Genomic DNA, 23,729 nt, shown 5'->3' with positions numbered 1-23,729 from the left:
TTCCCAGGACATCTTCCCGGAGCCACTCTGAAACAATCGCATCCTGTAATAGTCTCCAGTGGCGGGAGAGTAGAAAACAAGAATTCAGCTTCTTATCCTTTAGCGCTTATCTCCTCTCTTGCATGAGTCAGTTATACAGTTGGGTCTTCACTCAGCAGCCCTTCTAGGTTGTATTATCCAGCTCCTTTTTCTTCCCCTTTCTCCTTTTTTTTTTTTTTCCTCCTTAATTTAGGCGGCGGCCCAGGAGCAGGACCCCGTGGAGCAGGTGGGCTGCTGAGGGGAGAACACGGGCAAAGGGGGAGAGCAGCGGACAGTCTGCGGTAGGGCCACCTCGGCCTCTTTTGCTCACGCAACACTCTCTTCAGGGACTGTGTGGCCTCACTGTTGCCTCAGGGCCCGCCAGCGCACCACCATCACCGCCATCTTCGGGCGGCCTTTCTCGAGCAGTGGCCTTTCTCCGTCTTCTTTCTCGGGCCTTCGGGCAAAGGCACAGGAGATGGATTTCAGGATGGCAGCAGTGGCACGATTAGCGGCCTGCATAATGCCTCAGTACGGTGGTCGCAGCTTGTAGCCCCTCAGACTTTGTTGGGTGAACTTGTGCACCTGCGTGGGCAACGCTGGGTTCTCCCTTGAGGCCCAGAGCCAGGAAGGAATCCCCAGGTGAGAAGTTCAGTACTATGTATCATCTTTGGTAGCCGCAAAGAATTATGGGTAAGTGCTTACCTTTCCAAATCTAGGTGTAGTTCTATTCACACTTCGTTCCATGTAGGACCCTTACATGGACCAGAGAGGAGCATATTACTCATTTCAGGAAAAGTTGCATTATTTCAAGCAAACAAGCAAGTTACCGGTCAACTGTAAAGTTCCATCTTTACACTTGGAATAGTTCTGTTTCGGTTTTTACTTCTTTGTCCAGTTCCATTTGAATTGTCTTCTGCCCTATTGAATTTGGCAAAAATATAATAGTAGGATAGAAGACTTTGTGAGCATGTCTCCACGAGGGTATACGCTGTACAAATTATCTAGAAAACTACTAAATAATAAAAGACACTGCTACATCTTTTCTAATATTATTATTTTCAAATATTCTGAAATATCTCATTCCCCACAATATATTTTATAAAAGGATTAAATATAAATAGTTTGAAACACATTCTTGAAATTAAACCTTTCTTATTGATATCTAGTAGATCCTTGGAATACTTCTAGTATGACTCCCCAAGAAGCAGCTTTCAAAATCAATAGGGAGTCCTGAACCCAGAGAAATCTGCCCAGGATGGTAGTGGAATTAGGGCAAAAGGAAAGATATATTTAACAAAACCTTCAAAAGCTACTTTTTAAAAATAGCTATAGACTGTTAAAATGCCTATAGTCTGTTAGATGCAGGCTTCAAAATGTTAAAGAATCCAAGTGTGATACTCTATAGTTCTTATAATTTAACTTGATTTTTAGAACATTTATTTCTCAGTAGACAAGCTTAGAACATATATGAAAGAGCCATCAAAGGGGTAATTATTGCTGGTACTAATCTCACCTAAGAAAATGTGGAGATATGTTTTAAGGAAAACAGGTGAAGATTTGTAAGTATTTTATTTTTAATAAATTCTGTCGTGTCATTAAATAAAGATTATTTAATCTTGCATAGAATTTATGGATTGAGGAGTGAATCTGTTAATAGAGAACATATTTCCTGACTTTATTACTGGGCTATATATCTTTTTGTCTGCATAGTATAAGCAACCTTAGTCATTTTTATGTGCTCTGTTGAGAAAAATCTTCAACAAGCATAAATAAGTGACTCAGTTTTATATTTTTGTTCTCAAGATTGTACATATTCTATTATCTGGTCTAATGTCTATATGGTTAATGTCTACGTGGTACAAAAACATAAATTTTATAATCTTTTGGACAATTTAGTGCTTTATCTTCTGATACACCAGAATTAAACTCTAGGTATTATCTTACCCAGTCAAAAACCCTCTTGCTATTCTGTGATGCAAGCATGAAACGAGTATCCTGATATTACCTAACAAGTCTAGATGTTGGTTCAGATACAAATGGATGTGGATACAATCATTTTCTGGAATTGTTAATTGTTTCTCCCTATGAAACAATGTGTTTGTCAGAGTACTGAGAAGTAGTGTATTTCTTAAAACACTGCTCTGTCTATATTATAGTTATCTGTACAGTCTATCTGTGTTTGTTAACCAGGAATAAAAGTCTTTGTTTGAACTTCTTTATGGGATTTTGAGTCATCAATTTACTATATTTTAGTTGGAATAAAGTTATTTTTATTTTTTGGAGGAGAAATCATAAAATTATATCTAGGGTTGGTTAAAATAATTCTACATTATCATACTGTTTAATCTATTGCACTGTTTCCAGAGTAAGAGTGGTGGGCTCTATCTCAGGAATAATTTTAATTACAGTAGGGATTTACAAAGAGCAAAGACAGTGTTTGCTGTGGTAGGCTGAGGGGGGTCATATAACATCTGTGACCAAATGGAGTAATACTGCTTTTGGTTTAACGTTTTGGAACAACATAACTTCATATAGGTTTATGAAGAGATGTCCAGTCAGCACTCACTGTGTGGCATCATGTGGGCACAGAGGGAGGGTATGTGCATGCATGAATGTTGAGATCCTTACACTAAGAAGACATTTCATCCACAACCAAAGTGCTGTCACTTTGGGAGTCGGATGATGTGGAGAGTGATTTCCCAGCTCCAGTAACTCTGCACAGCAGTCTGCAGCAGGAACCAAGGGGTATAATAAGCAAATAATGCAAATTGCTGCAAACCAAATAAATTCTGTCATTGCCCATGATTAGTAAAGGATTCAGCTCATTTTGCAGAAGGCTCTGAAGATTAAATTCCAACTCAGAAATGTACAGCTTGATCAGTAAAGTTTGTAAATGGCTTTACAGATGAGGGATGCCATTCAATAGTGGAGATACACTTCAATTGCCAAAGCATTTTAAAAACTCTGCAGCTGAGTTGTGCTGCAGCCCAGAAGCAGGTGCCTGGATCTGTTACAAGTTGAATGGAATCAGCAGAGTATTCATATTCACTAAGAGTATGGTCTAAAAGAACATAAATGATATACAGTGAGTGTTATTTATTGAATTCTCCAAGTCAATTAGCAAAGGAGGCCACCATCTAACAGGTATAGTCTGAGACTAAATGAGGAAATTGAGCTTTCTCAGAAATAATGATGACATTGTGTCATTTAGGTATCTCAAATTTACCCTAGGCCACAGTCATCCTTCCTTACAGGGGTGTATCACAGGAAAAATGGCATACAAATGGAACGTACCAAATTATTGTTGGCTGGGCTTGGGTCCTCAACCATAATACAGAGAACTCTCTACTAAGCTGATCCATGGCCACAGTTTTTCTTCAACAAGTCAGGTTTCATAGCTTCATATCAAAAAAGCTATTGGTGGGTAAAGCCCACTCACTGGCACATTTCCCCAAAACCAAGTTTCAGGTTTTACTTCTAAACAATATATAGAAAGAAATCAAATGGACAGAGGTGAGGAAGAGGAAAACTGGAAGAGAGACAGAGAGATTGATACAGTTTCAAGTCTTTGTCAGTTCAGATGGGCTTCGTATTCACTGCTTTAGTTCTATGCAGTATGCATTTTTTTTTTTTTGCAGAAAATATTACCCACAAGTGCTAATACACAGCTTCCCTACCCTTTTGCAGATATGTTTGACATGTGTGTGGAGATGGGATCAAACAGGTTTTGACTCTCAGCCCTTGCCTCTCTCTGAACTGCTGATTTTCATATCACACTGTCTCCCAAGGTTGGGTGGAACTCTCACCAATTCTCAGACATAACATTTTTGAAGACTTAATTTTTTTCCCCCACCTAACTATAGTCTTACCTCTTTCACATTCCCATCTCAAAAGTTTTTCTCCATTTAGTAAGGTATTCCCATCATTCCCTTAGTTGCCCAAGGCTGAAATATAAGTGCCATCCTTGATTTCTCTCTTTCCCTCATACCTCACATCCAATCTTCCAATCCAGGATAATCAGTTCTTCCTCCCAGATGTATCTCCAATGTAGTCATCTTTCTTAAAATTTGACAACATCCATTCATTTAGACCAACACCTCTTCTCCATGGGACTACTGCAGCAGCCTCCCTGCTTCTACTCTTGGTCCTCTCCATTCTATTCTCCATACAGCAGCCAGAGAGACATGATTAAAACTATAAATTTGTTCATGGCCTTCTGCTACTTATAACAGCTCAGGGTGTTCTGTTGGATACAGAGTTGCTCTATAAGACAAATTTTTACCTGGCTTGCCCTCTCTCCCTCCTGCTCACTGTGTTCTTTATATCCTGTGTTGCTTTTACTTCTTTAGATACTCCAAGTTCTTCCCAGGCATAGGGATTTTGCCCATATTTTTCTCTGCCTAAACACTTTTTGTCCTGCATCTCATGACCAACTTCACTCAATCGTTCTGGTCTCACTCTGCATGCTACCTTTTCACAGAGACTATTCCTGATCACTCTGTCTGAAATAAGTCCTTAATTTCCATTTTCACGTTCCTTATTTACTCAGCAGCTTCTTTGTTCACTCCTTTTCATAGCCCTTATCACAAATAACAGTTGTCCAATTACTACTCTGTTAAATCATGTACACTATTTTCTGGAAATAATAACCCATATTGAGATATTTAGTGATTTGGGCCCAATCACACATAATGTTTTCCTCTTAATATGCACTCTTGCCTTATTGGTCATCTAGATACCACACAGTAGGTCTATTTTTTAATGATCAGTTTTGGTTATGCTATCCTGCATTAGTCCTTCCCTATTCTACCTGCTACTACAGACTCTCAGATATCCATTAAAAGCTAAACTAAGGTGTTGAAACTTTGTTATATAAAATCAGGTGCTAAAGCTTTGTTATTCAACAGACTATAAGTAAAGTTCAGTTTACAAAGGGTGTGATTAGAGAATGGGTCTCAATTGGATTTCTCAATTGGATTTCTTATCATACGTGAGTGACATGTGCTATCCATTGGAAATACTGAACAGATAAATAAAAATCAAATGACTTAGAAAACTATTAGAAATTAAGCTATGTTTTATACATGTTCAAGAGTAATATTTTTATGCAAGATTATACTCCAGGGAAGGAATTGATTATTGTGTTCAACTGTTGCAAAGTTGTTGGATTTCCCATCACTGGTCATTACTGCCTTTATAATGATCACATACTAAAAGACTGCATATTCAGTGAATTGCCTTTTGAATGTTTCTGTTGGGTTGGCCAGAAAGTTTGTACAGGGTTGTTCTTATGAATGAACTTTCTGGCCAACTCAATACATCAAGAATCTAAGATTACATGATGCAAACTAGAGACAATGGATATAACAAGGGATCAGAAAAATATTACCTTAAAGCACCATGCCTAGTTTAAAAAGTTCATCTAATTCTCTTCCTTTTCTCCCCTTACTTTCTTCCTTTTTTCCTTCCTTTTTGTTATAGTTTTGGAAGGTAGTGGTCACTGGAATAAGCAGTTATAGTCTGTGAAATGGTTTTAGATTTTCTTTCTTATTGTTTTGACCAATGCATTGATACTTGAATTAGTTTACTATGGATGGCTATGGGTATGGTGTTTTCCAGCATTTATTTATTTATGACCTAATTTATTTATGACCTAATTAAAATTAAAAGAATAAAAAACTATTATAGAAGAGAAATACTTACAGGTCGGTTATAGACTTATGACAAAATAATAAGAATTTTAATGCTGAAACACCAAGCATGAAAAACAATACTTGTATTTGATTTTTTAAATTGATTTCTATCATTCATTCATTTATTTACCCCCAAATTATTAACAACTACTGAATGCCAGACAGTACATTAGGGTTGGGAATACAACAATTAGTAAAATAAGTTTCTGCCTAATAGAATATACCTTCTATAGATAGAAGACATGAAATAGAGATACAAACATGGCAGAGGAGTGATGAATGCTATAAAAAACAAACAACAAAGGTAGGCTAAGGAAAACTGATCACAGAAGTGTGTGCATGGGTGTGCATGTGTAAAATGGTATTTTTAGAAAATGATTAACTTGGAATAGGCATTTAAAGGACCTAAGAGAGTAAGCCATATGACTATGGTCAAAAGCACACCAAGAAGAGGGGGAAAAAATGAGCAAAGTCTCTGAAACACAATACAGAAGTCAGAATTGGGAGAAAGGAGCTGAATAGAGATAATTGGTGTCACAAGGTACATGAGGTCGAAGTGATGGTGGAGGTCTAGACTATGCAGGATTTTAAAATATCCTGAGTACCAGATGAATTTATTTATTGATAAGAATATAAAAATATTTATTTTGTATTTTAAAATTACATATAAAGTTATTGGTGGTGAAAGTACATGTTAGAGCAAAGTCAGAATTCTTTTTTTTAATAAAGGGCATCTCTATGGACCTTTTGGATATTTGAAAAAATTCTCAACCTTTTATTTCATACATTTAAAACCATAATTTTTAAAACATTAAATCTACATACATTTATAAGTCACCTAGTTAAATGATTCCTTATTCTGCAAGGGTTCTTTTTTATTATAATATTAATTAATGCATTATTTCCTCTCCAAAAATAATTTATCTATAAGAAAGAAGTTTACTTTAGATGTGACTTTATGTTAGCATATAACTGATTCAACAGTGGGAGAAAAGAAAAAGGGAAGGCAAATCAATTTTGATGGCTTTGCTTTTCAAAACCTATAATAAATTCAAGATTGAGGATTGAGAGTGGCAATCAGAAATGGTGTGAACTCCTTTAAGCAGAATTATATTTCACTGACACAATCCAGCAGGCTGGGTAATAGAGAAAATTCATAACTAATTGCTGCTATATCAGTTTTAATAGCCACCCTCATTTTGAGAACTTGATATATCCCAACTCTCAAGGGTATGCCTATAATTATGCTTTTGAGGTGTTCAAGTGCTTTATCACAGAGAGACACTTGAACTCCACTGTGAGAAGGTTAATTATTTACAATATCCTTGAAAACATTCTCTGGTATGAGTGGATTACATGAAGACACCTTGAAGTGACTACAGAAGTCCCAAGAAAGATAAATATAAAAATCAATGATTTGTCTATGCTGTGTCTTAGAGGACTGCTTTAGAATATTAATGATATTAGCTGCTAACCTTGTTTTCAAAACTGTTTAAAAATGTTATTTCTCCCTCTAGCAATGAATACCTCTGGAGGATTGTGCTTAAATTTAGCTAAGATTTACAGTTTCCTGACTTCTATTATGGGATTAATCCATGTAAATCTTTTGGTGATGAATAAACATGGCTTGCCTGCCATGTGTGTCTCTCTGGTTTTTAGTGTATGATTTCATGATTATAAAGTCTTTAAATAATTAAAACAAGGAATTGTCATTATTCTGAACTACTAGTTAGAATGCTTTTGGGTTTAGACTATTCTCTGTTTAAAAGTCTCATGAGAGAAAATATTATATAACTTTATAAACATAAATTGGGAGGAAGTTTGAAGTTTCAATAGTCTACTTCCTTGCCCACATGTTAGATGTCCAAGAAATGTTTATAGACTGATGTCCTGAATTAAACAAATGTGTTTTTAGATCCTTATTTACATTTCTACCTCTTTTTGTAAGCCCACTTTCTTCATTAAAAATGAGAAATTTCCCCTAAAAATATAAAATTTTCTTTTTTATTCTATGTAATAACATAGAAGCCATTTTTTTCCTTCTTCATCGGTCCTAGCTTTTAATTCCTCTCTCTCTTCAGTGTTATCAGTGGTCCAAACAAAATTCTTACCTCAATAACCCCTTCTTCATGGAGTTTTGGTTCTCTCCAGGGTTGCCAATTGAACTTGGCTCAGTGTAGGTAACAGATTACATCATATAACTCAGTCAGATGATATTTTACTTACTATATTTAAAGAATCATTCTTTTGGAAGCTCCCTTAGCTTTAGCATAAAGGGCAATTTATTAGGTGGGTGCTGACTTATCTCACAGAGCCCTAAGAAGACTTGATCAACCCGGGAGGAACTAGGGCTCTCTGAAGCAGCATTTGTGGGTCTTCCTTAACTATACTGGTATTAATAGAATCTTGCTCCACTGACACCTAGTTTCTGTGACTGTTGGTAAAAACTACAAATTCCTGAGACAGAGAATTTGATTGGTTAGCTTAGGGTCTGGTGACCATCCCTGATCAATTATCTGAAACTATAAATGAGGTCACATAGTAGAAGTGTGGCGCTATTACAAAGCTAGTGGAGGTGATGGAATTCCAGTTGAGCTATTTCAAATCCTGAAAGATGATGCTGTGAAAGTGCTGCATTCAATATGCCAGCAAATTTGGAAAACTCAGCAGAGGCCACAGGACTGGAAAAGGTCAGTGTTCATTCCAATCCCAAAGAAAGGCAATGCCAAAGAATGCTCAAACTACTGCACAATTGCACGCATCTCACACGCTAGTAAAGTAATGCTCAAAATTCTCCAAGCCAGGCTTCAGCAGTATGTGAACTGTGAACTTCTAGATGTTAAGCTGGTTTTAGAAAAGGCAGAGGAACCAGAGATCAAATTGCCAACATCCGCTGGATCATGGAAAAAGCAAGGGAGTTCCAGAAAAACATCTGTTTCTGCTTTATTGACTATGCCAAAGCCTTTGACTGTGTGGATCACAGTAAACTGGGGAAAATTCTGAAAGAGATGGGAATACCAGACCACCTGACTTGCCTCTTGAGAAACCTATATGCAGGTCAGGAAGCAACAGTTAGAACTGGACATGGGACAACAGACTGGTTCCAAATAGGAAAAGGAGTACATCAAGGCTGTATATTGTCACCCTGCTTATTTAACTTATATGCAGAGTACATCATGAGAAATGCTGGAAGAGGCACAAGCTAGAATCAAGATTGCTGGGAGAAATATCAATAACCTCAGATATGCAGATGACACCACCCTTATGGCAGAAAGTGAAGAGGAACTAAACAGCCTCTTGATGAAAGTGAAAGAGGAGAGTGAAAAAGTTGGCTTACAGCTCAACATTCAGAAAAGTAAGATCATGGCATCTGGTCCCATCATTTCACGGCAAATAGATGGGGAAACAGCGTCAGACTTTATTTTATGAGCTCCAAAATCACTGCAGATGGTGATTGCAGCCATGAAATTAAAAGACGCTTACTCCTTGGAAGGAAAGTTATGACCAACCTAGATAGCATATTCAAAAGCAGAGACATTGCTTAGCCAACAAAGGTCCATCTAGTCAAGGCTATGGCTAGTCAAGGCTATGGTTTTTCCTGTGGTCATGTATGGATGTGAGACTTGGACTGTGAAGAAAGCTGAGCACTTAAGAATTAATGCTTTTGAACTGTGGTGTTGGAGAAGACTCTTGGGAGTCCCTTGGACTGCAAGGAGATCCACCCAGTCCATTCTAAAGGAGGACTGATGCTAAAGCTGAAACTCCAGTACTTTGGCCACCTCATGCGAAGAGTTGACTCATTGGAAAAGACTCTGATGCTGGGAGGGATTGGGGGCATGAGGAAAAGGGGACAACAGAGGATGAGATGGCTGGATGGCATCACTGACTTGATGGATGTGTAAACTAGATGGACTCTGAGTAAACTCCCAGAGTTGGTGATGGACAAGGAGGCCTGGTGGGCTGCAATTCATGGGGTCGCAAAGAGTCAGACACTACTGAGCGACTGAACTAAACTGAACTGAACTGAACTGAGTAGAAGTGTTACATGAGGGCTTCCCTGGTGGCTCAGTGGTAAAGAATCTGCCTGCAATGCAGGAGCCTCAGGGAGACAAGAGTTCAGTCCTGGGTTCTGGAAGGTCCCCTGGAAAGGGCATAGCAACCCATTCCAAGATATTCTTGCCTGGAGAATTCCATGGCGAGAGGAGATTGCTGGGCTATAGTCCCTGGGGTTGCAGAGTTGGACACAACTTAAGTGACTTAGTACTACCAATAGATATGTTAAAGACCCACTCCTGTGAGAAGAGGGGATGAAAGTGAGTTCAGCCCTGAACTCTCCTGTGATAGACAGGGAAGCCTAGTGTGCCGCAGTCCATGGGGTTGCATAGAGTCAGACACAACTGAGCGACTGAACTGAACTGAACTCCTCAACCATAGTAAGAAGTAGTAATATCACATACTGAGACAGGAAGGAAGGCAGGGCACCAACTTTAAAGGAATGATATAGGCTCCTGCTGCTGCTGCTAAGTCGCTTCAGTTGTGTCCGACTCTGTGCGAGTCCACCAGGCCCCGCCGTCCCTGGGATTCTCCAGGCAAGAACACTGGAATGGGTTGCCATTTCCTTCTCCAATGCATGAAAGTGAAAAGTGAAAGTGAAGTTGCTCAGTAAGTGTCTGACTCTTTGTGATCCCATGGACTGCAGCCTACCAGGCTCCTCCAATCATGGGATTTTCCAGGCAAGAGGATATGGGAATTAGTTTGGTTCTAACTGATTAGAATCAAATAGGTCCAGGATGGCAGACTAGTCAACTTCCACTGGATATTGAGCCTTAGTATACTCTTATTGTAACACAACAGTAAGCTAAGCCGCATACTTATAGCTGCCATGACAGTTCCAAGGTCAACCATAAAGGTCAAAAAGTGGGCAGTGGCCCAATTCCTGGAAATCCCCACCCTTTCCCCTAAATATGTGAAATACTCCTCCCATTCATTAGCCTATTAAATTACCCACCCCTATAAAAACTGACAACCATATATCCTGGTGCCTGTAGCCTTCCAAGATGGCCCACACTCTGTCTATAAAGTGTGTTTCTCCATGAATAAACCTTTTTTTAATTTACTAAAGCTCTCACTTGAATTCTTTCCTATGCGGAGCCAAGAACCCATACTTGGCAGCAGTCCAGGGGACTCGGACATGACCTGGGATGTGACCATCCTGTTGCACCCTACTCTCTTTCCTGCAACAGTAATACTTCTCAATATGAGTGCTTTCACATTTTCCATGCTTTGCTATTATATATAGTCACTGATAGAGTAAGGAAACTTTTTACAGTTTACCTAATTAAGTTACCAAACCAAAGCTCTTATGGGAAATTTTTTCTGATATTTTATTCTTATTTATCTTATTACTTTATTTTTGGCTTTCTTTTTATGTAATATCACATCAATCAAAAAGCAGATATTTAATAAATGTTGCAGATGCAAATGTCATTTGCTAACATTTACACAGATACTGATCAGATGTTTTGTTCCAGAAATAATCCATTATGTACCAGACACTGTCAGTGGTGAGGCTGAGGTGGTAGTCAAAGATAGAGAAGGTGGAGAGATTTTATTAAGTTATTGGCAGTGAGAATGAAGAAAAGTGGATGGAAGTGAGATATTTGTGAAGTACAATTACCTTTTTTTGGTAATTGATGAATGTTGGGAGGCACCTCTCTTCCATGAATGTATTGAATATAGTCACATGAGCAATTTTTGTTCTGCAAGTCTGAATTGGTTTCTAATAAAAGCATTTTAAAAAATTTTATTAGTGCTCATGTTCCAACAGCCTTATGAAAATAAACATATTTTGAAGATGCAGTTTTCCTGATTTTTTTTGTATCATTATGAAATTTATACAAAATATGTTCAACATAAACCTTTAAAATACACTAACAAGAAAGCAAAACAGATTTGTCAACAACTAAATAGGTTGTCAAAATAAATCTGTATAATGTCAGATAAAAGTTACAAACATTGAATAAAAAAATTGAATGTGTTTTTAAGGTTCCATTTTTAAACAACCTGAAACAAATGTTGTTTCAAATCTTTCTCTTGCCAGTAGATTTTGTTACTGAGGAGGGATAATTTCACTAGTAGGTGCATTACTGCCACCTAAAATAGAGTCCACATCACCACAGATGTTCCTCAGACAAGCAGATGGGGACTTCATGGACGATTTGTCCTTCTTCCCAGGAGCAAGTGTCATTATAGAGGAGATTTGAAAACCTGCCTTTTAGTACCAGGTCAAAACACTCATTTAATTTGAATTTATGTTCCAATGGTTACCACAATGTAGAAATTTTATCTTAAGTTTATCATATAAACAAAACATTAACCATGGGACAAGAGGGTAGCCTCACAGTTTTAGATGTGTTTATGTCTTTTCATTTTCTTCCTTTCCACAAAAGGACTGCATCCTGTGGTTGGTTTCTAAATAAAATATTTCAGGTATCCTATATGCCTAGAGAATAAGATACTTAGAAATGCACTTTCCAGCTTGTAAAGGACAAAAGAACTCTGTATACCTTTTCAGATCACATTTCTCTCTATAGCTGTCAGAGGTAGTCTCTATTTTGAATTTTGAGTATTCTCTTCTCATGCATTTCTTTACACATTTACTGCATATATATTAAATATAAATATTGTTTGTGTGTGTTCTAAGTCCCTTCAGTTGTGTAGGGACTGTAACCCCATGGACTGTGGCCCGCCAGGCTCCTCTGTCCATGGGTTTCTCCAGGCAACAATACTGGAGTGGGTTGCCATATAGCCTTCTCCAGGGGATCTTCCCAACTCAGGGATTGGACCCAAGTTGCCAAGCAGGTTATTAACCACTAGTGCCACCTGGGAAGCCCAAAATATTGTTTGTTATTGTAGTTTAGTCACTAAGTTGTATCCGACTCTTTGTGACCCCATGGACTGCAGCACACCAGTCTTTCCTGTCCTTCACTATCTCTCAGAGTTTATTCAAACTCATGTCCTTTGTTTGGTAGGTTTTAAACATTAAATACTGTGTCAGTTATTCAACAGTTATCTCTCAACTCTTGCCAAACTTCTAACACTCTGCTGTATGATGCTGGGGCAGGGATTGTACAGACCGCATTTCTGCTTCACCAGCTGGTTCCCTGTTGGGCTGTGCCATTAGAGGTACTAGAGAGAGACTGGCAGGTTGGAGAAAATAGGGATTTGCTTCTTGTTTGCTTCCCGTCCCTGTGACACTTAGATTGACAATTGCTTTCATGGTACAGCATCAGTTCCTTCCATAAGCAGCAGCTAAATCCAGTTTGCAGTTTTGACCCTCCCAGAAACAGCCTTGTTGCTGCCACCTCAGAGGCTAGGGAGCAGCCATAGATGCCTGTCACATTAAGGTTTGGTTCCCTGCCTTATGGGGTCCTTCTTGATTTGTAAACAATGTATCATTAATTAGGCCACTTCCTCCAAGTTCTGAGTTTCAGTTTTGTTCCCACAGCCCCAGGGAATCTAGGTACTTCCTACTCTTACTACTCTATTCCAAGAGTCCCCTTTTTGCTTTTTAAATAACTTCATTAACTAGAGATACGGTGGTTGTTGTTAACAATTCATTTTGTTAAATTCTCTGTGTTTTCTGATTCTAATTTAAATAGAACCATTAACATAGGTAGTATTCTTGAATGTACAATTTTCAGACAGAATTTTGTTTGAGGTCCATGATGGTGTTTGTGTGAGTCTAAAAGTGAAAGTAAAAGTGCAAGTAGTTGAGTCGTGTCCGACTCTTTGTGACCCCATGGACTATACAGTTCATGGAATTCTCCAGGCAAGAATACTGGAGTGGGTAGTCTTTCCCTTCTCTAGCGGCTCTTCCCAACCCAGGGATCAAACCCAGGTCTCCTGCATTGCAGGCAGATTCTTTACCAGCTGAGCCACAAGGGAAGCCCAAGAACACTGGAGTGGGTATCCTATCCCTTCTTCAGTGGATCTTCCTGACCCAGGAATTGAACTGGGGTCTCCTGCATTGCAGGTGGACTCTTTACCAAAAAGTAAGTCCAGTGAAATAGTTTTCACTGATGTATTTTATCTTGTAGATATGTCGCAATTTATTCATTCTTCTTGGAAAGCTTATTTTAAAAAGTGCCACTCTAAATATTTCTGTATGGACTTGGTGCAAATGCTCATCTAAACATTTTACATGTGTACTCATGTAAACAGAGAAATTACCAAGAAGTGAATTTATTAATCCATAGAATTTGTGCATTTTTAACTTTATAAAATATTGGCAAGTTGTTTTCCAATGTAGTTGTATCAATTTATACTCCCAAAAAGAATGGTGTAAAAATTCTCATTGTTCTTCTAGGTATTGTTAGATTTGTTAGATTTTTAAAAATTCTGTAATTCTTAATAAGAATGATATTTTACTGTGATTTTAATTTGCATTTTTTCTGCTGCTGCTGCTGCTAAGTCGCTTCAGTCGTGTCTGACTCTGTGCGACCCCATAGATGGCAGCCCACCAGGCTCCTCTGTCCCTGGGATTCTCCAGGCAAGAATACTGGAGTGGGTTGCCATTTCTAATGTTGTACATTTTCCTCTATGTTTACTGGTCATTTTTATTTCTTTCTTTAATTATTTGTTTACATGTTTTGTCCATTCTTTTCATGGCTCTTGGTCTTCTGTTGATTTAGTAATATTTTATACATATGATAGGATCTAATTTTATGCCATTTAAAATGGTTTTCAAGTATTTTCTCCCATTCTGTGGTGTCTCTTCATCTTTAATGGTATCTTTTAATGAACTGACATTTTTATTTTGAATGTACTCAAATTTATGAATCCTAATATTTATAATTTGTGGGTTTTGGTGCTTTGTTAAAAATTCTTTGACATAATAAAGTTATTCACCTGTATTTTCTTCTAAACATTTAAATATTTGTTTATTATCTTTTGGCCTTTATCTGATATTTTTGCATAGACATTCAATTTTTTTTTCATGTAGATAATCTATCACTTATTGAATGATTTATCCTTTTATAGTAATCTATAATGCCACCTCTAATATTTATAAAATTTCCACATATTAGTTTAGACTGTTTCCACGGTCTAGTGATCTATTTGTCTACCACCAAGATGGATTTTAATTGTTACCACTTCACAAAAATACTTGATTTTTTTTTTTAAAGAATGAAAATCTGTCCTGTTCCCCCACTACTACCATCACTTTCTTCTACTCCTTCAAAATTATCTTGGCATTTCTTAGCCTTTATTATTCATATAAAAAGTTCAGTGTTTATTAATTTCCATTAAAAATCATCTTGGAATTTTTATTGGGTTTTCATGATGCCTCTAGATTAATTGGAATTTTTGGCATCTTTATTATCTAGTCTTATTCTTCATGAATGTGGTATATATCTCTTTTTGTTTAGGTCTTCTTTATTATCTTTTAATATATTTTAATAATTTTCCCCTTAAACACCATGAACTTTTTAAAAAATACTCTTTCCTAGGAACCCCATTACTTTTTTTGTTGCTATTATAAATGTTTTTTTTTTTTAATTTGTATTTTCTGTTTGTTGCTATAATAGGGATGTGATTAACTTCTACATATCTTATATATGAAAGCTTGTGAACTCTTATTTTAACAATTTATAGCTTTTTAACATTTCCTATAAAAGCCATTGTTACCTTCAAATAATGACAATTTTGGTTTTTATTTCTAACTACTATACATTTAAGTTACTTTACTAGGTAGATTAGGACAACCTCCTATACAATACTAAATAATCAATGACAGAAAACACCCTCGTTTTTCCTTTTGCCTGATTTCAAGGAGAATATCTTTAAACTTTATCATTCAGGATGTGCTTCCCTTTGTGTAATTGATAGATACCCTTTTTTCAGATTTATATCAGATTGAATAATTTTTTCAGATTATCCATAGTTTGCTGTTTATTTATTTGCTTAACATGAATGGGTGTTTAATTTTATAGGAAGCTTTGTCTATATCTAATGAGATTATAACCCTTGAACCAGAAGTGGGACTCAATAGAATGTGAGCAGAAAACAGCCTTATTCTCATCTCTTCTCCTTTGCATCATACCTGTTTTATGCCCTAATTCTGACCTTGAATGGAATATAATGTAGATCCTGTGGTATTTCCTGCCACTTCTGGTCTTCAGTCATTTCTAAGCTCAGAAATAATCTCATTTCAGTAGCTAAATTATTGATGTGGGGGTAATTTCTGTCTAAAGCCTTTCCCCATTTTCCATCTTGGTTTTATATCAGGCCTGGAAGATTAAAGTAGGAAAGGAGTATGGTCAGCTTCTTTTCTCCAAACTCTTGTCTTCTAGTCTACTGCTCAGTAGCTGTTGTGGGCCCTCCAGAGTCACTTCTGGAAAAAGGAGTCTCGGGGGGAAAAAAGAACAGGCTTAAATAGCTGGTATTCTCCTGCTTCAGTGTTGGAAACTTCTGGACTTAGCTGACATTCAAAGCTGCTTTTTTTTCTTTCTGGAGAGCATTCCTGGTATATCCGGAGGATTTCCTCCTGGTAACCTTTAACCTCAATTCCTGTCTTACAGGCTATATCATCTTCAGCTTGGCATTTATGACTCTGACTCTCAGTTTCTATGCTTTCAGGAATTCTTTGATTTGCTTGTTTCCCTCTCTAGGAAGTTCTTTTTGGACCAAGTCCTATTTATGATGATTTCATATTTGTTGCATCTTTGAAAAAACTATGCCACCAGAAGTTTCACCAGCCTGTGATTCCACCTAACTTCTCTGCTGCCCTGGGTCTATAGCTACAATCTCTTACCTTTATTTTTTCAGGCATGTTTAAGAAACTAATTCTTTGTGAGTTCCAAACTCTAGGGACATACATATCAAGCAGTTGGCTTGTATTTCATCTCTATTAGCTTGAAGAATCCTCTTCCCACTTTACTTGAAAGTTTCCAGGAAGAAATACACACTATCCAATAGATCTCTGCAAAAGACTATTCTCAACCAGCTGATCAACACTTTAATTACCCCTTGTATATCCTCATATTAGGTGATGAACTAAGTAAGCATCAAACTAGTTTTATACAATGTCTTCTGCAAATTCTGAACTAGTTGGACTAGATTCTTGTTAAAATATGCAGTTTTATGAGACTTACTCTTTCTGTTCTTTGTGGTTTCATAAAACGTTCCATTTTAGCATACACTTATAAGATGATCAAATAGATGGGTAAACAATGGAAACAGTGACAAGCTTTATTTTTTTTTTTGGCTCTAACTGCAGACGGTGATTGCAGCCATGAAATTAAAAGACACTTACTCCTTGGAAGGAAAGTTTTGACCAACCTAGACAGCATATTAAAAAGCAGAGACATTACTTTGTCAACAAAGGTCAGTTTGGTCGAGGCTATAGTTTTTCCAGTAGTCATGTATGGATGTGAGAGTTGGACTATTAACAAAGCCAAAAGCCGAAGAATTGATGCTTTTGAACTATGGTGTTGGAGAAGACTCTTGAGAGGAGATCAGCCCTGGGTGTTCATTGGAAGGACTGATGTTGAAGCTGAAACTCCAATACTTTGGCCACCTGAGGTGAAGAGATGACACATTTGAAAAGACCCTAATTCTGGGAAAGATTGAGGGCAGCAGGAGAAGGGGACGACAGAGGATGAGATGGTTGGATGGCATCTCCGACTCAATGGACGTGGGTTTGGGTGAACTCCGGGAGTTGGTGATGGACAGGGAGGTTTGGTGTGCTGTGGCTCATGGGGTCAGAAAGAGTTGGACACTACTGAGCAACTGAACTGAACTGATAAGATGATCCACCATTTTTTTTTTGGTCTATTAATATAGTGAATTAAATTACATTTTCTAGTGTTAAACCATATTGCATTTTATCTATGTTTATAAGTAGTTATTCACAAAAGAACAGCAAAACATTACCATCTATACTTACTTGAGGTTCTCACGGCAAGTATACTGGGATTATTTACCATTCCTTCCTCCAGTGGGTTGTATTTTGTCAGAGCTTTCCACTGTGATCTGTCCATCTAGGGTGGCCCTACATGGCATGGCTCATAGCTTCATTGAATTACACAAGCCCCTTCACCACCACAAGGCAGTGATCTGTGAGTTCCAAAGAATAGTAAGGAGAGACAAGAAGGCCTTCTTAAATGAACAGTGCATAAAAATAGAGGGAAACAACAGAAGGGTAAAGACTAGAGATCTCTTCAGGAAAATTGGAAATATCAAGGGAATATTTTGCCCAAAGAAGGGCACAATAAAGGACAAAAACCATAGAGAGCTAGTAGATGCAGAAGAGATCATGAAGAGATGGAAAGAATACACAGAAGAATTGTACAGAAAGATCTTAATGAACTGGATAACTACAGAAGTGTGGTCAGTCACTCAGAGCCAGGCATTCTGCAGTGTGAAGTCAAGTAGGCCTTAGGAATCACTGCTGTCAATAAAGCCAGTGGATGCAATGGAATTACAGTAGAGCTATTCAAAACCCTAAAGGATGATGCTATCAAAGTGTTACACTCACTATATCAGCAAATCTGGAAGACCCAGCAGTGGCCACAGGACTGGTAAAGGTCAATCCTTATGCCAGTTCCCAAGAAGAGTAGTAGTAAAGAATGTCCAAATCATCAGACAATTACACTCACCTCCCAATTAGTAAGGTCATGCTTAAAATCTTGCATACTAGGCTTCAACATTACTCGAACCAAGAACTTCCAGACATCTAAATTGGGTTTAGACAGAGCAGAGGAACCAGAAATCAAATTTCCAACATTTGCTGGATCATGTAGAAAGCAAGGGGATTCCAGAAAAAAACATCTACCTCTGTTTCTTGGACTATGCTAAAGCCTTTCACTGTGTGCGTACTAAGTCACTGCAGTTGTGTCCCACTCTGTGTGACTGTATGGACTGTAGCCTGCCAGGCTCCTCTGTTCATGGGATTCTCCAGGCAAGAATACTTGAGTGGCTTGCCATTTCCTTCTCCAGGGGATTTTCCTGACCCAGGAATTGAAGCAGTGTCTCTTATGTCTCCTGCAATAGCAGGGGGGATATTTACAACTAGTGCCACCTGACTGTGTGGATCATAACAAACTGTGGAAAGCGCCTAAAGAGACAGGAATACCAGACCATGTTACCTGTCGCCTGGGAAACCTGTATGCAGGTCAAGAAGAAACATTTGGAACCCTGTATGGAAAAACTGATTGGTTCTGGATTGAGAAAGGAGTATGACAGGGCTGTCTGCTGTTACCCTTCTTGTTTAATCTATATGCTGAGCACATAATGAGAAATGCCAGGCTGGATGAGTTACAAGCTGGAATTAAGATAGGTGGGAGAAACATCAACCACTTCAGAAGCAATGATGCCATTCTAATGGCAGAAAGCCAAGAGGAACTAAAAAACCTCTTGATGAAGGTGAAGTAGTGAAGTGAAAGAGGCAGCTTAAAATTAAATATTTAAAAAGCTAATCATGGTATCTGGCGCATTCAGTTCAGTTCAGTTGCTCAGTTGGGTCCAACTCTTTGCAACTCCATGAATCGCAGCACACCAGGCCTCCCTGTCCATCACCAACTCCTGGAGTTTACCCAAACTCATGTCCATCGAGTCAGTGATGTCATCCAGCTATCTCATCCTCTGTTGTCCCCCTTTCCTCCTGCCCCAAGTCCCTCCCAGCATCAGAGTCTTTTCCAATGAGTCAACTCTTCCCATGAGGTGGCTAAAGTATTGGAGATTCAGCTTCAACATCAGTCCTTCCAAAGAACACCCAGGACTGATCTCCTTCAGGATGGACTGGTTGGATCTCCTTGCAGTCCAAGGGACTCTCAAGAGTCTTCTCCAACACCACACTTCAAAAGCATCAATTCTACAGCGCTCAGCTTTCTTCACAGTCCAACTCTCACATCCATACATGACCACTGGAAAAACCATAGCCTTGACTAGACGGACCTTTGTTGGCAAAATAATGTCTCTGCTTTTGAATATGCTATCTAGGTTGGTCATAACTTTCCTTCCAAGGAGTAAGCGTCTTTTAATTTCATGGCTGCAATCACCATCTGAAGTGATTTTGGAGCCCCCCAAAATAAAGTCTGACATTGTTTCCATTGTTTCCTAATCTATTTGCCATGAAGTGATGGGACCAGATGCCATGATCTTCGTTTTCTGAATGTTGAGCTATAAGCCAACTTTTTCACTCTCCTCTTTCACTTTCATCAAGAGGCTGTTTAGTTCCTCTTTACTTTCTGCCATAAGGGTGGTGTCATCTGCATATCTGAGGTTATTGATATTTCTCCCGGCAATCTTGATTCCAGCTTGTGCTTCTTCCAGCCCAGCATTTCTCATGATGTACTCTGTATATAAGTTAAATAAGCAGGGTGACAACATACAGTCTTGACGTACTCCTTTTCCTATTTGGAACCAGTCTGTTGTCCCATGACCCATTCTAACTGTTGCTTCCTGACCTGCATATAGGTTTCTCAAGAGGCAGGTCAGGTGGTCTGGTATTCCCATCTCTTTCAGAATTTTCCCCAGTTTATTGTGATCCACACAGTCAAAGGCTTTGGCATAGTCAATAAAGCAGAAACAGATGTTTTTCTGGAACTCTCTTGCTTTTTCCATGATCCAGCAGATGTTGGCAATTTGATCTCTGGTTCCTCTGCCTTTTCTAAAACCAGCTTGAACATCTGGAAGTTCACAGTTCACGTACTGCTGAAGCCTGGCTTGGAGAATTTTGAGCATTACTTTACTAGCATATGAGATGAATGCAACTGTGAGGTAATTTGAGCATTCTTTGGCATTGCCTTTCTTTGGGATTGGAATGAAAACTGACCTTTTCCAGTCCTGTGGCCACTGCTGAGTTTTCCAAATTTGCTGGCATATTGAGTGCAGCACTTTCACAGCATCATTTTTCAGGATTTGAAACAGCTCACCTGGAATTCCATCACCTCCACTAGCTTTGTTCGTAGTGATGCTTTCTAAGGCCCACTTGACTTCACATTCCAGGATGTCTGGCTCTAGGCGAGTGATCACACCATCCTGATTATCTTGGTCTTGAAGATCTTTTTTGTACAGTTCTTCTGTGTATTCTTGCCACCTCTTAATATCTTCTGCTTCTGTTGTGAAAGTGAAAGTGAAGTCGCTCAATCATGTCCGACTCTTTACAACCCTATGGGCTGTAGCCTATCAGGCTCCTCCATCCATGGGATTTTCCAGGCAAGAGTGCTGGAGTGGATTGTCATTTCCTTCTCCAGGGGATCTTCCTGACCCAAAATCGAACCTGGGTCCCCCACATTGCAGGCAGATGCTTTACCATCTGAGCCACCAGGGAAGCCCTCTTCTTCTGTTAGGTCCCATTATTTCATGGCCAATTGGGATGAGGAGAGGCAGTAGTGACAGATTTCCTTTTCTTGGGCTCTAAAATCCCTGTGGGTGGTGCCTGCAGCCTGATATCAGAAGATGATTGCTTCTTGCAGGAAAAGTATAACAAACCTGGATAGTGTGTTAAAAAGCAGAGACATCATTCTGCCAGCAAAGGTCCATATAGTCAAGGCTGCAGTCTTTCCAGTGGTCATGTATGGTTGAGAGAGCTGGATGTAAAGAAGGCGGGGTGCCAAAGAATTACCTTTGAACTGTGGTGCTGGAGAAGACTCCTGAGAGTTTCTTGGACAGCAGGGAGAACAAACCAATCAGTCTTAAGGGAAATGAACCCTGAATACTCATTGGAAGGACTGAAGCTGAAGCTCCATTATTTTGGTCATCTGATGTGAACAGCCGATTCATTGGAAAAGTCCCTGATGCTAGGAAAGGTTGAGGGCAGAAGGAGAAGAGAGCATCAGAGGATGAGATGGCTGGATGGAATCACCAATGCAATGGGCATGAACTTGGGCAAACTTTGTGAGATATTGAGGGACAAGGAGGCGTGGTGTGCTGCTGTCCATGCGGTCACAAAAAGTTGGACATGACTGGGTGACTGAATAATACTTAACTGAACAAAGTCAGTCTAATTGCCATTTCTTTGCAGAGAACGTGTCTCTTCTCTCTGGTTGCTTTACAATCTTCTTGTTGTCTTTGGTGTCCTGTATTTTCACTGTGATTTTTCCATATGTGGTTTTCTTTTGTTTATCCTGTTTCAGAGTCATCATATCTCTTGAATTTAAGAATTTATGCTTTTCATCAATTCAGGAAAATTTTTAATGATAATGTCTTTCAAATTTCCTTATTTTGCACCTGTTCATTATCTTTTGGAACTCTAATTAAAATATGTTCAAACTAACTCTATCCTCCCTGGCTCTTAACCTCTATTCTTTATTTTTCTTTCTCTGTCTTCCTAATTTATTTACATTTATTTTTCTCATTAAGAGTAATCTTTACGGATGTCTTTAACTTGCTATTTCTACATATTCAAAGTATTATTATTTCAATTTTTATATTATTTGTTTCACTTTAAAATTTGTCTGCTTGCTTCAGACAGTATACTATTTTCTGAATTTTTAGATTCAATGTTTTATTCTTTAAAAAATATAAAATATATTTATATTATATTCTAGGTCTTATGATTCCCATGTCTGAAGATATTGGGAATGTAATTTGCTTTTTTAATCTGATGGCTTTTTAAAAATAGTGGCTTGTTTCCTCTTATGTTTTAGTTGTATAATTTTGACATAGGGTGCATGTTTGGGGTGTTTTTAAGTACTTACCTTGTTAAGTGTATTTTGATGATGTCCCCATAGAGTGCTATCAACTAGGGACAACTTTATGGTAATTTCTGAGCATTGTTTTCTGAATACTGGTAACATAGATTTCAAGCTCAAGCCCTTGTAAAGACATCTAAGGTTGAGAATTTTCAGGGTAGGTGCTTCCTTTTTTACTTATCCAGAGCTCCATCCATTTTTATTTAGTTGGACTAGGCTAGACTGTGCTGTGGTAACACACCTTGAAATCTCATTGACTGAGTGCAACAAATGTTTATTTATTGCTCAGGTTAAATCCAGTATGGATCCTGTGGGGGCTCCTCTATATCTGATGACTTACAATGCAGGTCCCTTCTATCTTGTGACATCACCATCTTCATACAAGACTTCTAAAGATATGTGTCAGGAAGAATATTTGGACTCAGTTCAGTTCAGTTCAGTTGCTCAGTCGTGTCCGACTCTTTGCGACCCCATGAATCGCAGCACGCCAGGCCTCCCTGTCCATCACCAACTCCCGGAGTTCACTCAAACTCATGTCCATTGAGTCCGTGATGCCATCCAGCCATCTCATCTTCTGTTTTCCCCTTCTCCTCCTGCCCCCAACCCCTCCCAGCATCAGAGTCTTTTCCAATGAGTCAACTCTTTGCATGAGGTGCCCAAAGTACTGGAGTTTCAGCTTTAGCATCATTCCTTCCAAAGAACACCCAGGACTGATCTCCTTTAGAATGGACTGGTTGGATCTCCTTGCAGTCCATGGGACTCTCAAGAGTCTTCTCCAACACCACGGTTCAAAAGCATCAATTCTCTGGCTCTCAGCTTTCTTCACAGTCCAACTCTCACATCCATACATGACCACTGGAAAAACCATAGCCTTGACTAGATGCACTTTTTTTGGCAAAGTAATGTCTCTGCTTTTGAATATGCTATCTAGGTTGGTCATAACTTTGCTTCTATTTGGACTATCATAGTGCTAATATAGAAATCATGTATATGTCTTCAACTAGTATAATTCATTATTTGTGATCAGTTCATGGAATTTGAAACTCAAGAAAAACTTTAAACTTTTTATTCCCACTTGGCCAAGGAAATATTTTTTATGAAGTATAATATGTAAATAAATGTACATATGTATAAATATATGTATATATGAAAATATATATCTAAATATATTCATATATACATGTGTGCCACGTGCTCAGTCATGTCTGACTCTTTGCAACCCCATGTACTATAGCCCACCAGGCTCCTCTGTTCATAGAATTTTCCAGGCAAGAATACTGGAGTGGGTTGCCATTTCCTTCTCCAGGGAATCTTC

General features: G+C 38.4%; 1 protein-coding gene across 1 annotated transcript in view; it reads right to left on the bottom strand.

The window, feature by feature from the left end:
• Positions 1-851: 851 nt before the first annotated feature.
• Positions 852-23,729, bottom strand: part of LOC129647308 (craniofacial development protein 2-like) — a gene marked incomplete at its 5' end in the record, with an annotated part of 47,734 nt that continues 24,856 nt past the window's right edge. Inside the window, one exon of the mRNA XM_055574450.1 lies at positions 852-939. Coding sequence (XP_055430425.1) covers positions 852-939 — 88 coding nt within the window. The remainder of the gene's footprint in view (positions 940-23,729) is intronic.

Source organism: Bubalus kerabau, chromosome 3 (assembly GCF_029407905.1).
Source record: "Bubalus kerabau isolate K-KA32 ecotype Philippines breed swamp buffalo chromosome 3, PCC_UOA_SB_1v2, whole genome shotgun sequence".
NCBI classification, from domain to species: domain Eukaryota; kingdom Metazoa; phylum Chordata; class Mammalia; order Artiodactyla; family Bovidae; genus Bubalus; species Bubalus kerabau.
This window is presented reverse-complemented; position numbering and strand designations above follow the sequence as displayed.